At 40.9% G+C, this 19127-nt stretch overlaps 1 protein-coding gene across 1 annotated transcript; it reads left to right on the top strand.

The window, feature by feature from the left end:
* Window positions 1-498: 498 nt before the first annotated feature.
* LOC109981032 (transmembrane protein 182) lies at window positions 499-4867 on the top strand. Its single transcript, XM_020629653.3, has 5 exons — window positions 499-764; window positions 2023-2146; window positions 2531-2629; window positions 3855-3992; window positions 4308-4867. The coding sequence occupies exons 1-5, from the start codon at window positions 591-593 to the stop codon at window positions 4526-4528; spliced, it is 756 nt and encodes a 251-aa protein (XP_020485309.1). The 5' UTR covers window positions 499-590; the 3' UTR covers window positions 4529-4867.
* The last annotated feature ends 14260 nt before the right edge of the window (window positions 4868-19127 follow it).

The following is a 19127-nucleotide window of genomic DNA, read 5'->3' as shown; positions in this document are numbered from 1 at the left end:
AGTTATGGATTTCAAGAGTGGTTGATAAAAGGCTTTGGCAATTTCACGATAGTATTTCAATTAAAACTGTTAAATGAATGAAATAATTCACCCTCTGGTTTATCATTCTGAGTGGTTGCCACCTTCAATAAAGCTCCTTGATTTACCTCTGAAACACCTTTGCTGGAGGTTTGAGGGTCATTTGCGTCTCTGGTCTAATTTATTTTCAAAGTGGCGCTCAAAGTGTAACACGTACCCCAGAAATACCTTACAGCCATAAATACTGATACTCACTGTCTATTTAATAAGCACACACACACCACTCATGCCTCTCCTTGTTTCCTTCATAAATGCTCAGCACAATCCCTGTAATTTGACAAGGACAGGCTGACTGCCTCCTAAAATAACTTGCGTTCCCCCCCCCGCCTGACCCCCTCAGTTACTGCAGCTTCTTTTCCCCACAGCTCCCAGCATGCCGGGGAGTGGTCTGGGGAGGGGGGTGCAGGCTGTTTGCTTTGGGACTGGGGCTGGGCAGAGGGCTGCAAAGTGGACACCAGTGAGGAGCTGAGGATCGACTGACCTGGAGAGAAAGAGCGCAGTAAACTGGAATTATGAGGGTGGGAGCAGCAACCTTGGCGGGGGGCATATTTGGAGTATTAGGGACTCTGTGTTTCTTCGTAGCTTTTGGTACAGACTATTGGCTGGTGGCCAGTGACAACTGTGGGCTGCATACATGGTCGACACAGACAACACTGACAGGCGATAAAGATGCCAATGGGACAGAGGTAGGACAGAAAACATTTGAAAACACACTGTGTGCACTAACACAACCATATAAATCCTGCAGTCAGAATTACCACAGATGTTCATAATAATCAACATGTTATGTTTGTCACTAAAACAACACATGCAAGAACCACAAAAAGACCAAAGAGGAACCAGATCATGACGTGTAGACAGTAGCTCGCACGCAAAACCACAAGAGGATATTTAAAGAGGTGACTGACACAGAAGTAAAGACTTTCACTTTAAACTAACTTTTAATTGAGTAATTGTCAATATGGGTTTGGTTCACAAAACAATAGATCCTAAACTTCTAACCATACAGACAATACATTTTATTTTAAATTAGACGCTCTATTTCTGGTAAAAGTGAATGTATTTCGAACTTCACAACCCAGTCTGTATCAAAGGATTTTTTATTTATGCAAGAAAATACGATTCTTTAGCCACGCTGATATAAAGAGCGAAGCTTTGGGCTAAACACAAACGACAGCATGCTGACAGGCTGATGTGAGGAGGTGTTTACTTTGTTCACCATCTACATTTGGTTTTTTATTTGTATTTGATCATAAATATACTTTTAAAAAGTACAACTAACTGACGTGAAAACATTTCATCAACAGTTGTTGAGATATTTCATTCTGGACTAAAGAGGGCCACCCACCATGGTGACTTTAACCCTGGTGGTCCAGAAGGGAAGGTTTCTTTGCAACCCTTTTGCTTATTACTTTTGTGTACAAAATCACCAGGGTTATTTTACCAGACTTTACAAAACTACACCTTTCAGACAACTCTTTCCACAGGCAGCACAGAATGCAGTAAAGTGTAAACTCATGTGAAACGCTCCTTCAGCTTCTAGTTTAGTCCTGTGCTACGTAGTTGAAAAAGTTCACAAAATGCAGAGTAAGGGATTTACTTCTAAAGCTAATCCCCCAGTGAACTCCTCCCCGACATCACAGCACAACAAAGTCTTTCATTTCCAATGAAAGAGGATGATTAAACTTGTGTTTTTCAGCGCCATCAATCATATTTTTGACAGGCAAATGGAGAGTATCACTCATGCGTGTTTCATAAGTTCCCCCTGAAAACCCCACAAACGAGCAGGCCATAATCAGAACCACGTTTGATGCCATAGCGCCGCTGAAGTACAGAACCACACAGAGCAAAGCTGACGGAGAGGTTCATCCATCCGCAGAAACTCGAGTGTCCATCCCTTTGTTTATTTTTCTGATGTCAGTCTGTCTCTCTTTCTCATTTTAGATCCAATTAGTGGAAACCATCACCGATTCTCCTCCAACACTAACTCTGCACCACGAGGGCTTCTTCTGGCGGTGTGTGTTTCAGGTGGAGCCCACGGCACATGCGGTCCTTGCCACTCTCTTCAGTATGTAGGCGTTGTATGTGGGCAAAAAAGTTTTGGTTGGGGCTTGTCCAATGTGTTGCATGTCTTTGACTTAGACACATGGTCTGCATAACATGTTTACAAGTGGAGGAAAGAAAAATTACTATCATTTGGATAGTTGACAGAAAATATTCAGGACGGGAGAAAGAGGAATGTGGTTTCATGTGTTTCAGTATATGATGTGTTTTGGCTTTCTGTAATCTTGCTTCATGTGGTGTTTCTTATTTTCCATGTTTTCTTTCATTGACAGTACATCATATGATTTACATTTCTAGTTTCAGAACCCTTTCAAGCTTCTTCTGAGCCCTATATATAAATATATGTATATCTAGATCTTTTATATCTTTTCTTTTTTTTTGTGCATAGCAAACCAGCCAGAATCCAAGGTCTGTATCCATGGTTACCTCTTCCCTCTGCCTGTTGCACTTGGACAGGTGCCTCATCCAAGCTATGACGCTACAGCAGGTAATGCACTCACTCACAAACCAACAAACAAATGACAAACCTAAATACATTTATCACGCACATTAAACCAAACTGACAATCCACATTTGAATATTTACAGAGACAATTACAAATAGTTCTTCAATGAACACATTATACACAAACAGTGAGACGCTGCAGGGTCATCTACATGATTGGGAGAAACAAAACCATTTTGAGGATGTGTTTATACTTTTTTCTTCATTGCTCATGCAAACAAGGGTTAAAGAGTTTCAGAAATACTGAGGTCATGAGTTAAGTTTGTAAGCCCCAAGCAGCAACCTCTGGTGTTGAAAATGAAGCCAATGCTGAAGTGTAAAATCCTGCAGTTTATCGAGTGTCTGCTTGAGGCTGTCTCCAAGAGCCCCGGAAGTCACAAACACACCACATTCATGAAAGACAGTTTTAACAGAAGACACATCCGTTTTGATTTTATGAACGATACGTGTTATCCATAGTTAGGTACGTAGCTGACCTGATTAACAACGTGTTGTCAGGAGGCTTAAGAGTGGTCAGCTCCAGCTCTCAGCATGTCGTTAGGCTGACTGAAAGTTAGACTGAGACAGGATTTCCAGAATGGCGGCTGCTGCTGATGAGCCTCCAGAGCCCCCTGCAATAACAAATGGCTGACGTCACTCAGGCTTCCTCCATCAATATTTACAGTCTATGGTAACCTCCTTTAGAGAATACATTTTGGGGTGTACATTTACACTCTGTAGTGCCTCTTTGTGAAGAGTAACATGGGGGGATTGATACCAATCTTAAATCATGATAAAGAAGTCTTAAACCTTGAATCTGCTCATTATCTGTTAGCCTAGCTTGGCAAAACAACTGCAAGTGAGGATGTATGGATAGCCAGGTTCTTTCTGAAAGTGAAAAATTACACCTATCATCACCTCTTATGATCACATATTCACAAATTATACTGCTTGTCATTCACCCAGCTAAGAGTCCAGTTATTATCTTCTGTTGAAACCTGTTGAATAAAAAATACTCTAATATTTACTTTATTCTGGGCTAAAAGCTAAAAAAAAAGTCAAACTAGTTCTGTATTGTTTAATATAACTTCCTGCAGAGTATTAAAATTCCTTAAATTAACAAAAACATAAAAAGAACACGATGTCACTATCATGGATTATAGTAACCCATGTGCTACAGTCATCGAGAAGTTAGTGCTCTGATGGTGTCCTGGTTTTATTTCTTGCAGTGTTCCGAGGTTTCTGGACCGTGCTGATAATCCTTGGCCTGGTTGCAGCTCTCACTGGAGGCTTCCTCTTGGTCTGTGGTGTTCCCTTCATCAGCCACAAGCTGTACAAGCTGGGTGGTGCTTTCCTCATTGCTGCTGGTAAAATATAGCCCTATGTGTGCATGGGTGGAGTTCATATCATTCATCTGCAGAGTCAAATGTTGCTGCCAGGGGATACAGTATATGTGAGTGTACAGACACAAACACATGTCGCTGTCAGCTGTCAATACCTGTCACATGACAAACACATATCCAACACACAGAGCAGCAGATGTCACTCTGCAACACTGTCTCTATAACAACAGCAGGTTTAAACAGCGCTACCGTGGTAACAGTAGAGATGGGTAGGAGCTGCATTCCTCTGGTGTTACTCACAGTGATAGTCTCTCTGATACTCTCTCTGTCGCTCTCCAGCCTGCCTGTTCCTGTTCATACTTCTGCTCTTCGTCCTGTGGATGGAGGTGACGGAGGTGAGGCGCTACGTCATGCAAGAGAGAGGCGAGGCCTGCCCGGATGCAAAGGTGTCAGTCCTCTATGGTCTGTCATTCATGGTGGCAGCTGCCGGCGTGCCTCTGGAGCTCATCTCTGGGATGGTCTTCATGCTGGTGGCCCGTGCATTGCGTGCCAGCAAGTGAGCCCTCCACTTGCCCCGTATGGGTTAAGAAAAGACTGACCTTTCTATGTCCTGCACGGGGACTCAGCTGCACATTTGTGGGATGTAAATACTATCTGTAACGACATGGTCGATATCACAGCACCACCCTTTGGGCAGTCTGAGACACCTAATTAGTTTATCTGTTTCTATAACTGTCTTCACTTGATTTTTTATAAATATCATAAATGATTATAGATAAAATACCACAATGAGTCAGGGTTAGATTTAAATTGATTAATGGTATTATACAGAGAAATATACAGTGTATTGTGCTGAGACTGTTTTTTGTAACAATGGTAAAAATGTTTCTTCTACTAAATTGCATCCATACTGTCATTCTTCTTATTTTCATTTCTATTGGTGCAGCTTTAGAGAGCTGAAGATGAGACATGTCTGTGTAGGTTCTCAGTCAACCAGGTCATGGTAAATCAATGCCTGATCCAACGGCAAGTGGACTGAGAAAAAGAGAAATGTATGGATGAACCAGCTGTGTCCCCTGTCCTGATTTTGGCACGTAATCAAAGTGAGCTAGCTGGAGCAGAGTGAGGTAGGAGGGATGACTGGCTGGATGGACTCGAGACAGAAAGAGTAGGTTTGATAGAGGGTGGGGGAGGGGGTGGAACAGGAGAGGGGCTCGATATAGGGGGGATAGAGAGTGAATTGAAGCCTGTAGGGGGGCACAAGGGGGCTTTGAGAAATGAACAGCTGTTTGTGGGTTTGGTTGGTGTACAGCAGGCCAGCCACCTGCCTCCATTACCCCCGTCACATTTCACTCCCTTGTTGAAATCCTAATGCTTTCTCCTTTTTTAATGCTTACAGGACTTTAAAGTCAGACATTCAAACGCCCCTACTCTAATAGATAATCCACTGACAGTCATCCATCGCACACAGAAACAAAAAGACCCATTCTATCCTTTCTTCGCTGTTATCCGAATGGAAGCACAGACTTGCGATAGCATCGTAACGGCCACAATATTAGATCATTCTCCTTTTTCATCGGTGTGAATGGGCAGCGTGTGGAGACAAGCGGGAGGACTCTCAATCACACATATCAGCTTTCATCTGCTTTACTGAGGAGCGGGAGTCTACGAGGAGCTGGGGGGGGCATATTTACTTCAAAGATATAATTCATCAAACACATAATATATAATCAGTCACAAACACACACACACTTGTGATTATAAAACTACCCTGAAGACCACATAGCTGATAATATATTGTACATGTAGTGTATATTTACTACACACACACACAGCTGATCCTACATGTGACTTCTGTAAGAAAGCAAACGTTAGGGTGTAACACTGTAATACGGCACCATAGCCATTAAATGCCAAAGGTCAACTGAGTTTACTGTATCGCCTGTGATGTCAGAGGATACCCTCTATCGTTTGCAAAGTGTAGACGTGTGTTTCTTTATGTTTGTGATGAAAACTCTAAATCACAATCACAATCATAAAAAGCCTATTTAGATTATTTTCTGTCTTATAGGTAAATGTTGAACGAACAGGGTTAATGTACGATGGATTATACTTTAATGAGTGTTTTTATTAACAAATTACATAGAATAAAGATGTATGAACATTTATCTCAAGGAAGAATATCTCAGCCTGTGTCTGGTATCACAAACTAACAGACCTTATAGGCTGATCATATTTAATATCAGTGTTAACTTCCACAAAGAAAACACAACACTCCTGATTTGCCAAACTTGCAAGATTCACAAACGGACAAAAGCACAAATAAGGTCAATAATCAGAGCAGTCAGAGTAGGTTTTCTGTTTTATTCATCTCAGATATGTTTAAAGTAAATATAATAACCTGAACTTTAGCATTTTCTTCATTTAACAATGTGTCATTTACAAATCCAGTCTTTTCTGAGGAGACTTTAAAATCTGGATCATTCCGAGAAGTCAGAACATTTTTCATATAATATGAGAAATATTCATGTTTATTTTAATTCATAAACACTGATAACAACAGACCTATACATGTGTAAACGGCCTGTGCATGAACCGTGAAATTGAGCACTCAGAATCATTTTCAAAAAAGTAAGTGAGGAAAGACATAAAGTGAACGTGAGCTTTCTTCAGCTGATAAAGTGCAGTTCAAACTATTGACTATAACTCAAACAGGAACAATAGCACTGAAAAGAGGGCTCATTGAAGTGAATGGAGTGAAAAAGGGAAGTGTTCAGGTGAAACCATTTGTTGTAACACACACTGAGTCGTACCACTGGTGCATTAGTCAGCACTGTTACCTTACTGCACATGTATCGTTATAGGAACCTCGCTCCTGAAGACTTTACACCACAGCTGGGTAACTCTGGTCACCAAGAAGAAACTGATCCTCACTGCCAGACGGACAAATTGTTACACATTGTAAGAATCTCTCAATTAAACAATCATAACTACTCATAATTTAACTAAAAGAAACAAAAACATATATTTAATCAGAATTACATTTTACAAACATTAACTCAAATGCAAATAGTCACACTTAATTTAATGAGCTAGATACAGAATTCAAGAATTGAACAGTTATCAAAGGGTATTTAACTTCCTCCAAATGCATTTAGTAACACTTCAAACAAGAGTTTTACAGAAACAATAACAGTGAACAGTTAGTAACTATTTCTTGACAAAACCATCTAAAACATAAGCTGGTAATCACAGATCACCAATCACAATGTGTCTCATGGTGTTGTATTGGCAACTCTAGTTGAAATCTTTTGTGGCGTGTCATTCATGTTTACAATCTCTGATGTTCTTGTGGGCCACACTGAGTAAGGAGAGTGGGCCGCATGTGGCCCCCGGGCCGCCAGTTGCCCACCCCTGCTTTACTCCCTTAGTGAACCTTTTTAAACTACCAGAGAGGACTACGTCAAAGGTACAGTCTCAACCAGCATGGGGTTAATGAGAAGCCAGTGGTGTAATGTCACTAAGCCTTCTTGTAGCTCGGTTTGGGACTCTCTTACCTACTTCAGTCCAGGACGCCTCCCATTGGACCGTTCAGTGAAGCAGCTGTGCATTGTTGGTTTTGAAGTTGTTGAGACACAAACATGCAGTAAAGAGTGAACTATTCCCTTTCTTTGAGCCTCACCAGTCAGGACTATATGTACAAGTTGGCGGCCCCTGTTTCTAAATTCATGGGGTCTTTGAGTCTTTTTGGTTAAACCTCATGAGGATTATGAAGATGCTCAAAATGTAGATTTATAGGTGAAATTATTTATTTTCTAATTGAGCAGGTAAAGCAGTTAAAAACATTATACTAAGGCCACACTTTTAAAATGGCTTCATATGTAGGACTGTTTAAAGTATATGTTTCTCTTAGTAGTACAGCTTCTCTAAACAGGGGCGGTGCTGACTGTATGCATGTACAACATTTACTACTAATAAATACATTGGAAACCACAATAAACTAGGCCAAGCTATACCTAACAGAAAAAAGGCAAGTTGTTGTAGACTCTCATAGAAAAAGAAAAAAGAAGCAGCTTCTTTTATCTTGTCTCTGAAGGGATTTTAGTAGACTTGTGTCAAGGTCATCTCTGTCTGCTCTGGATGGAGCCTGTAGTCCAGGGAGATCTTACAATGATAAGTCTAACAGCTCTCGCCATGTTTTCTTTTCATGTGTTTTACATATAGGCTATGTCTTGTATATATTGCTTGGGGTTTCATTTATTTTTGGATTACAAAGTTTTAGACAGTTTTTTTTTCCTCATTCTGTATGTGTCCATTATTCTATATCAGTCTTTAAAAAAGCGTCTGATCTAAGCTTATTCTTCAAGGTGTCAACGACTCCACATCTATATATAACTCTCGTCCTAGCATTACTACATTCAACCAGCAGAGGGCTCTCCAGCTCTCCTCTTCAAAAAGAAAATCTCTCACGCGTGGATGGACGGAGGGAAAACATGAGAGGGGGAAGTGAACGGAGAGGAAAGGAAAGTGAAGGAGAGGAAAGTAAAGGAAGCAATTACTGAGCCGAGTACTGAGCTAGAACCCCGGCTTGTTCAGCGACTGTAGCTCTTCCTAATCATAGTTAATTAACTCTTATGTCTCCTCCCCTGTCATCCACAACAATGGAAACACACTATCACTCAATTTAAGGAAGAAATAATCTCGCACTTGAAGTGTCAGCAATTATGGCGTTAATGTTATGCATATGGCATGGCGAGCATCATGTGAATAAAGACATGACATGATAATAAAGTAATAAATGCTTTGCAAATTAACCCCAACAGACCCAAAGAACCCAAAGAGCATACGTCTTGTTGATTAGGGGTAATGAGTGTGTATTGCATGTTTCTGTGTGTGTGTGTGTGTGTGTGTGTGTGTGTGTGTGTGTGTGTGTGTGTGTGTGTGGCTGTATAATGCCTACATCTGTATTTTTCAGGCATGGCGGCATTATACGCTGTAAATTGACCACTATTTGCTTAAGGTATGTGACATGTCGGACAGCAAACAGCAGGATGTGGCCTCACATGAGGTAAGGGAAATTTAACCCTATGTAGACCCCTTACCTCTCTGAGCACCTGGACTGAATACTGGTGGGCTCTAATCCAGTAAGAGAGGGGGATACTCTTAGTAAGAGCTCTTTACTTCCATTCTCTAACCCGCTAACTCTACTGGTGAGCCGATTACCTGCTCTGCGTGTGAGCCACAGGCCACCAGACCCCGAGCATGGCTCTTTTGTGTGTGTGTGTGTGTGTGTGTGTGTGTGTGTGTGTGTGTGTGTGTGTGTGTGTCTGTGTGTGTGCGCATGCAAGCTGGGCCAGACGGTAACGGTTCTTCCCTGATAAAGGTTTTTTTTCTCCTGTCAACGATGACAGATAATAAGTGCTGATATGAAAGAATAGAAAGCCTTATGGCATCACTCTTGCTTTTATTGTTTCTTTTGTTACACCAAAAATCCCTATGAACCCCCCTCCAAACACACACACTTATGTACACACAGGCTGCTAATCTGTATTTTGCACGGTAGTTGAGGTGAGGAGGGAGCAGTTTTGCCGATAAAGAAGAGTTGCTATGAGTGTGTTTCTTTTCTAATTTTGTATACAATGTGTTATTATTAATTCAAACTTAACCCCCCCCCTTAAACCCCCCATGCACACACACACACACACACACACACACACACACACACACACACACACATGCACTGTTTGTGCAGACATATCATGTCTCAGACAGTCAGAGCTCCTGCCTCTAATTAACCTCATAAAGACAGGATCATTTACACAAACATTTGATGATAGCAGGAGGGAAACAGTAAGAGGTGTGTGTGTGTGAGTGAGTGGCTGACATCTACACAACACACAACCTCCGCAACAGAGCAAGGCATAAGAAAACAGTCATCTCATACTGAGGGACATTTTACTGCTCTATTCATTCAAAATGCTAAAATATAATGTTGAATCAAAAGTTACTGATTATTCAGCGGATGTTTCTGTTGCTAAATAAAAACATTGAAATCTCACTTTTAAGTTTCTCTTGTATGTAGCATTGAGTAAAGAGGTATTGCATGAAGCATGCGAAGGAACAGTTTGTCTTCACATTTTGCAGTCAAATGATGAAGAGTTTTGTGGTGAGGTTCAGATAGAAGCTTTGTCAAAGTGAAGTTCTTGGTGCTACTTTCCTCACTCACCACACTCTGTCACTCTGAAAACTTGTGTACACCATATACTTGATTCATGGATTCTTCTATTTTGGAGTAAGTTAAAAGTTAAGCTTTGTTTTTTTTAAGTGCATAACCTATTGGATTATCCAGCTGCAGACAGTTTTTATAACTTTCTGTAACACAATTCAATAAGCACGCTAATGTTACACTGCGATCAGCCACGTTTCAGCTATTTCAACAAGTAAATCCTCGTGGATGTGTTTTGGGAAATAATATTTGACAGTGTGCATCATTATCCTGAATCATGTGGAAACTACAGGAACAGATAAAGAGTTATAACAATGAGTCTGTGTCAGCAGGATTTTTTACCCTGGTTACTGTGTCGCCTTTAAGAACACTTCAACACACATCTGCATTTGGACAAAGCCTTAAAGATGCACCATGTATCAGTCAGTCTGCATGTGAGGTCAAACAATTTTCCTCACATGTCCTCCCAGTTCTGTACCACTAAATATATAAATATATAAACACAAATATGTCCCTAAAAAGACAGTTTTGCCCACCCAGATTTTCCTGCTGAATTGCCATATTGACCATAAAAAGTTATTATTGAGTGCAGTTTAGGGTCACACATGACAAATTTAATCTAATAATAATTTCATGTGTCAGAGTCAAACATTACAGAGGGACGTAGTGTGTAAACGTAGCTTTGTGTCTGCTCAGTAAGAACTTTGTGTCCCCCAAAAACATCTGAATGTGCGTGTGTGCGTGTGTGTGTTTTGGCCCAGCTTGCATATACACATTTTTGTTGTTGCTGTTTACACACACTATTCCCTCTTGGAGCTGTCTGCTAAAGTAATCCAATCCAATCCAGTACAATTCATTTGAACAACAAATAAATAAATACAATGAAGTAAACTAAAAACATGGAGCTCAGCAGAGAGACAGGCAGGAAGACTCTCTCTGTGTGGATGGACACAACAGAGGAGTCATTGCCTTGCTTGTGTCTAAACCATTCCCTTTCATCTTCTTTACTGTATGTCTTTATTTTCCTTAAACATCCCCCCACAACACACTCTCTCTCTCTCTCTTACACACACACAGACCAATTTCTTTTATTTCTGCTGAAGGAGAGGAAGAGGAAACAGAGGAGAGAGGAGGGGGATGCGATTTGTTTCAGGGCTCCAGCCCACTTGATTGGCAGCTGGCAGCATATGGAGCTCTGAGAAAGGTTTGCCCACGCTCACTTCTGAGGAAACAAATATTTGCCTGAAGGGGAGAGAGAGAGAGAGTGAGAGGGAAAAAAAATATTAATTAGTTTGCAGACGCGGCGAGAGATAAAAGTCGGCAAGACGTATCCATCAAAAGGCTGCAGAGTTAGCTGCAAAATGGAAATTTTCCCCAAGTTGACAGACCCAGTAGGCTGCTGGCAGAGCTGTGGGGAAGAACACATGCGTGCAAGGGAAGCACTGAGGTGCACAACACAAGAGCCCAACGTGGAGGCTACATTAACATCTGTGCATACGTTTACATATTCTGAGTGGAATTAAAATTTAGACATGCATCTTTCACGGTTGAGAAATGTTTCTCTGGCCCCTTCAATTATTTCTTAATTATCATCTTTACATGAAAACAGAGCAGTGTTGAGATTGAATGGCCACATATGAAACACATCAGACGCACTAAACCTTAACATACACATCACACTTTGTGTCAAAGCATCAGTACAGACAAGCTTTTATCCATTAGGAATGTAAACATCATGTTTTCTTAAAGCTTTTTCAAATAACATGTCACAAATATTAACACATCTGTAAGGACAACAACACTCTTTGACCTTTGACCTTGACCCCGCTGCTTCCAAATTTAGATTGGACACTTCACCATTCTGCTTCCTCGCTAAAAAAAAACAAGAAAATTAGCAGCATGAGAGATTATGTTGAAACAATTAAGGTAATGACATTTGTGAAATAATTTTGACTTCAAAATTATTCTTAAATTAATAATATACCAAAAATTAATTAAATTTAAGTAGGCATAACAACTTGGAACTGCTGAGACTGAAGCTGAACTAGCTGTATTTGCAGTTAAAGGCACAGTATGTAGATTCAGCCACCAGGGGGCTTTCAATAAATACAATAACAAAAGATGACATTGCAGGGAATCATGGGAGTTCTCTCTGCTACATATTGTATGCTTATTTATGAAAAAAGAAATAAATGCACCCAGAACAGCAGTCTTTGTAATGACTACATTGTGCCTCTTTTAAACCATATTCAAAAAATAAGAAAAATGACCGTTCATGTCGATGCAGGAGGTTCTGTGTTCTAATAATCACTTTGAAGGCAATAGATTGCTGCACTTACTGCTTCCATGTTGTCTTAATATTGTTGTCTATGTGCAGTTGTAGTTTTTATGCAGTTATGTCTACAAGGACCAAAACTAAAGACTATACTGACTGTCAGAGGAATATCTGGCACCATGGGCGGTTCTAGGCAGGGCCCAACAGGGGCCAGTGCCACTGTAACACTGAGCTTGGTCCCCCCTGTGGCTCCCCTTCCAAAAGGAAGCGCCCCCCTATTAACACATACACAGTATTTGACACAACAACCGGACTCACAATCTAGAATTAAATACTGTTAACTGAAACAAATATAAATCATGATATTTTATGTTGTGATATGCACTATTATTTGGCATAATATATATATATTTTTTAAAGAGATCACCTGGGTTTAATGTTCCCTTCTGACAAAACAACTGGCCCCAGTTTGGCCCCCTCTGTAAAAGTGGTCTAGAACTGCCACTGTCTGACACCTCACCATGCGCTGCAATCACATTTTGGGTACAGGAAAATGTTGCTCATCAGGGAATCCTGACAACTACACCACTGCTGACAACACAAATCCCTGCCTTAAACTGCAACTTGTTGTCGTCACATTCCTATTTGGGGTAACTGAATTCACTAATCAGGACCCAAAAAAGACGCATGAAAGAGCCTCTCTGTGCTTTGATACATGGCAGTCAGACACTGACCATGGGATTACGCAGCACTGATAAGGTAATTAACAGACTATGATAGTGTAATTAAGCAACATCTGAGAAGAAAGGCTGCTGGAGTGGCATGTTGCTGTGGGCGCACATCAAAGCCTGTGGCACTGCTTTAAAGGCAGATTGGCTGTGCAGAACATTTGGTTGAGAATGGTTCCTCTGCTAAGGTATCAAGAGGGTCTGAAAAAAAAACCCTTGTTATGCCGCAGAGAATAAGCTGACAACACCAAATGCCAGTATTGTGATGGAAATAAAACACCTTTTTTTTTCTCTCTCTCTGAGCAATCCAGTCGTATAAAATGGACAGAGATCATATCGAGGGAGCACAGAGGCAGTAACTGATAGTCTCATTGTTAGAGAGCCAAACGGCATCATTCTCTATCAGCGCACAGTCTCAACAGATTTCACTGAACAAATGGAACTTGCATGAATTCACTTAGGTATTTACCTTGCTTTGCTTTATTGAGAATGCATCTTTGTGAGGCTCGTCGTCAGGCCGTGCAGAGTGCGCTTCCTCACTATCCCTCTCCCCCTCTCCCTCTGTGTGCACTGAACCAGCACAAATTCGGTTTTATTGTATTTGTTTGTTTATTTACTCTTATCTCTTTTCCATTTCAGAGGCTTCCTATCAGAGACCTGCAAACCTCAGAATCCGAGTGGCAGGGGAGCAGCGGTTTTACATTTGTGTGTGTGTGTGTGTGTGTGTGTGTGTGTGTGTGTGTGTGTGTGTGTGTGTGTGTGTGTGTGTGTGTGTGTGTCTTTCAAGGGATTGGTATGAAATTAAAACAAATAGAAAAGAAACATTGGAATCATCACTTTTGTTATCGCAGGCTATACAGTTTTTTGCTCCCACAGTGAACACACTGCTACTGGGAGATGAAACAGAAAACACAGAAATGTACTCACTTCATGACTCAGAGAATTTCTTTTAAGTATCAATATACACTTGTCAAGGCTGCAATGAGTGTGAAACTCATTTTAGGCATTGATAGAACAATACTGAATCTATCAACACAGGTTTCAGCCTCTAATGAATACTTGAAGAGTTGTTTAACATGTTTTATTCTGAGCTTTGTCTGTTTGAGTTTTCACTGAAAATAACTGATATGACAGACTGCCACTTATACTTTTTAAACTAGTAACCTGGAAACCCGAGACTTGCATTAATATTTGATCTTTTGATTTGATTTCTGCCTCTGTAAGACACGTTTGCTGGTGTCGTAAATTGGCCTTTGTAAATAATATTACATAGAGGAGTGGTTGCTAAAGTGGGGGTCCTGAACCACCAAGAAGGAGGTCACAAGATGTATTTCCCTCTCAATTAAAAAAAAAAAAATCATTAAAATTGTTTATTTTGCCCATTATTTAAAAAAAAAGGATACAAACAATTCTTCAAATAAACCATTTAAAAATACTTAAAATGTGAGTTTTCACAGGACAGCAACAATGTAGGTGTCTGCTGATCTTTATACTTGACATATGCAAACACCTGTTTGTCAATTTATCAAGTTTTGTTTGTGCACTCAAGAAATGAGCGGTCTCGGATGTTAGCGCTGGCTTTGCTTTGAGCTAAATGCCGATGTCCAGATTCTAAAATGCTCATATAATAATAGATAACATGCTTAGGTTTAATATTAACCATGCTAACCATCATCTTTGTGATGCATGCAAAGCATAGTTTATTGCAAACTGTTAGTAATTATGATTAAATGAAAGTTCAGTTGGGGTTAAGGTTAGGGTTAGTCGCACAGGAATGTGTTGTGTTGTATTTTGAACACATACCAAGGTCGGTGGTGGTTCATAGAAAGTCGAAAGATCCCAGAGGCAGTAAACTTTATTGTCTGGAAATGTGGACTAGCTGCAGGAATATGTTGCTAAAATGAAATTGATGCTGTTGTGCCACCATGGTACAAATATTAAAAGGACTAGGCCAAAGCACAATCCCATTTTATTTAATTGTTTATGAAAAAGGTGCACCACAATATCAGGTGTCTCGCTGCATGATGAGGACATCTGAAATTATGTGTTTAATTACTTTATTTCAATTTTCCTCCAGACTCCATGATGTTATCCTCCCAGAAAGCTTTAGAGGGAGATACATAATCAGCATAGAGTGAATGAAGGTCAAAAGCAGTTAAAGGAGTTTCCTTTTTTTTTTTAAATGTGTCCTCATTAGTGATATAGTCATGGCTGTAACCCAATAGTATTTTCCAGGTGTGTTTGTTTTATCTTGTGCAGGTCAAAGGAAGAAGTTTGAGAGTCTCCAATACATAAAAGAAAAAATTATATGCTACTTGGAAATTGAAGAAGTAAATTGTGGATGTTTAATTCTGTGTTGTGCACACAGAGTTAATATTCTTGGAGAGTACTCGTACAGTATACTGGTGGTTTTAGACAGTGCAGTAAAGAGGCATCAATCACTGCCTCATTACCACCGCCACAGACGTCCTCGCTAGTCAATCCAAGTGCTGAAGCCTGTGTGTGTGTGTGTGTGTGTGTGTGTGTGTGTGTGTGTGTGTGTGTGTGTGTGTGTGTGTGTGTGTGCGTGTGTGTGTGTGTGTGTGTGCGTGCATGTGTGCGTGTGTGTGTGTGTGTGCGTGAGTCTCTGGTCCGCTCAGGAGGAGAGAGCTCACGATCTCGCCAGGATCTGAACTGCCTCTTTGATCTCCCAAAGCCAAACAGAGGGAGAGAGACGCTCGCCCCTCACAGAGAGGATTAAATATCCCTGAGTCGGGACATCACAACTCGCCCCCCCCTCTCACACCCTCCTCCCCCTCCATCCCCCTTCCTCCGCTCCCTTCCTCCTCCCGTCCACCCTGGTTATCACTGAGTCTCCAGAGAGGCTGGAGGGAAAGGAAAGGGAGCGTGGAGGAGGAGAAAAGAAAGTTAAGGAGAGACTGTGCGGTTTTAAAAGCCAAGAGGACATCTGGGTCCACAAGGACTTTGACTGTTTCACCCACACAGGTCAAAGTCTGGTAGGTCACAGCTTCACCCTGCGGCTCTTTATTTATGTGTGCCTGTGTGTGTGTGTGTGTGTGTGTGTGTGTGTGTGTGTGTGTGTGTGTGTGTGTGTGTGTGTGTGTGTGTGTGTGTGTACATTAAGTTATCTGAAAGTAGAGGATTTGCTCAAGAGAGTGGAGTGCAAAGGGTGAGGAGATGGAGAGATGTTGAAACACTCAGATGAAAGAGTGCAGGAGGTCTGAGCTGTTGTGCTAACCCCGTACACTCGGAGGTGCCCTGTGTAACACACAATTTTGAGACTTTCTATCATGAAAGACTTTCATTTTTGGCAAACTAAGATGGTTTTAATCCAGTGTGCATGTGTTTTATACTCCACAGCATGAGAATACTTTTAGTCTTTTATTTATCCTTCAAATAATGTGTAAAGGTGTCTGGTTAATGTGGGTAATATTAATGCAAATTATCACATGGACTGGGGTTCTGTGACAGAAACACAAACCTGCTGTCAACCTTCAGTCAAAATAAGCTATTATAGAAAGTCATCATCAAAAGTATTAAAGAGGATATATTATCCCCCTTCTCCACCTTTTCAAACAGTGCCCCTGTGGTCTAAATGAAACATCTGTGTTGAGCTTTGGTCAAAATATAACATGAATCAAGCACCAGAGGAGGTTTGTGACCCTGTATAAACCAGCTCTCTCAGAACGCTCCGTTTTGATGTGTGTGTCTCTTTAAATGTAATGACCCCCCCCCCCCTGAGTTTTCCTAGTAGACATCACTCCTCTGTAGCGAGAATAAAAATGGCGGACCTGCACAAAAGTTTTGCTCTAGGCTGGGGGTGGAGTTCATGGGTAGAGATACCAGGGGAGGGGAGGATATATTTTTTTTTTTACCAGAATCCCACTGTGACATCACAAGGAGAGAAATTTGAAACAGAGCATTTTTCTCTGTGTTGTAAGACTTATGCAGACCACAAACAAAGGACTGGATGGGTTTATTTCACATTTTGTGGGTCAGTAGAAACTCAGGTTACCCAAAACACTGTGTTTAGTGGATTTCTCATAATATGTCCCCTTTATTGCATGTCAATGATTAATTTGATTCTCAATTAATTGCTAAATTTCAAAAGTTAAATTTCATTAATTGCATTTTTAATGCATGTTTACTCTGCTATTACATAACACATTTTCATTTCATAACAGTTTTTAAGTTAATAATGTAAAGCAATTTTTATTTGTTTTTGTGATTTGGGAATCAAATGAATGCAAAGAAACGTAATTTATGATCTTGACTTATTCCATTAAATACAGTGCTTTTTGTATTTTATTTGGAAAGGAAAGGATAAATATTCTGAAATTTGCAGAAGTGCACGTACAAAAAGACTCATGGACATCCAATGATCCCCAGTTTATGAAACAACTTTTGCTCTTTGCAAGAGTTCCAGTTCAGTTGATTTCTCTGTTTCATATTACAGGTCCTGTATATGTGAGACTTTTAATGCACACTCACGCCCAAGTTTGACCTCCAAAGTCCAGTTTGTCTGACTAGTGGGAGTGCTCTATACCGTCCCCAAGCACAGTACCCTTCCTTAGCCTTTGCACCAACTGGAAGAGGTGTGCTTCGACACGGTGTGGTTGCCCATTCATGAGCAGAAGCATGGCTGCTCAACGTGGACATGATGTAGCCTAATCAATGCAACTGTTCCTTTCAACAATCATTTTAAACAAAAGCAGCAAAGGGTCCACGTTGGTCTGATGCAGAGGTCGAGTGTTTACTCGGAATTTGGGCAGACACGAATATTCCAAGCCAGCTTAGTAAAACCCACAAGAACTCGGAGGTCTTTGGGTCCTCCGTGTTCTGATGTGATGTTAAAAAGTTACCGTGCTCAGGCCTGATTGGGCCTGGAGCAATGTGAGTACAGGCCAGCAGTGGGACAGGGGAGGGGGGACAATTGTGCTTCGGCATGGTACAATTTACTGGGCCTAGTGTGAGTGCCCCCATTTTGACCTGAGTCTTTATTACTGGCCTGCAGTCAGTTGCCAGCCATTCAGCAAACCTTGTAGTTAACTTCTTGGATTAAGGGTGCACTCACACTGCTGACATCAGTCTCATTGGCTGCACCTCTATAGTTGGTAGCAAAAACTCAAAGTATATAAGTGATATTTTAATTCTGTATGACACAAGGGGCATATTCTGACCTTTCAGCTGACTCAGAGACACAGCAGCCCAGCCCACCTAGTGAAGCCCAGAATTAACAAGATCACACAGAAACAAATAGAACAACAATCAACAGGTTACTCTGCTTGTCCAACATTGATTTGCTGTTCATTAGGTGCCTGTTTTGAAATAATGTTGATATAGTGATCTGAAATACGATCGGCAGTCTGTGTTGTTTGAATTGAAAATTGATTTTAGGCCTTTTGTGTTTAGGTTTCTGACTCCCTGTCCTGGTCAATTTACTCTGTTTAGCATCCGTCGAAAATAGACTTGGCGAGTATTTCTAGCAGAGTAGAGCAGAGTAGCGCTTCTGGTTACACAGAGCCAGGCCCACCAATCCAGGAATTTGGCCCCTCCCAGGAGAAATCAGCATGGTTAAAATATTTGTTGTTATTAAGTAGATGTCGAGGCTACTAGACATATGAGAGAGTAGAATAATGACCTCTGAGCTGTCACTGTGGTTGTGGCTGTTTGTTGTGCAGTGCGGAGCATGGTGTTGGTGGGACTCAAGTGACTGAGTCCTCAGGCTGTTTGTATATGAACTGTAAGGTTTAGTAGGGTTATGAGACTACATGGTTTACGCAAAGGCCAATTTGAAAATCTTGTCAGGTGCAGCCACTGGTCGCAAGTGTGTCATAATGTTGTCATAGTTTAATCATTTGGGCTGATGGTTAAAGCATACAGGATATAAGCATATATATTATATTGTAGTATTTTCAATTAGCTTACAA

The sequence above is a fragment of the Labrus bergylta genome, chromosome 9 (assembly GCF_963930695.1).
Source record: "Labrus bergylta chromosome 9, fLabBer1.1, whole genome shotgun sequence".
In the NCBI taxonomy this organism is placed as follows: Eukaryota; Metazoa; Chordata; class Actinopteri; order Labriformes; family Labridae; genus Labrus; species Labrus bergylta.
This window is presented reverse-complemented; position numbering and strand designations above follow the sequence as displayed.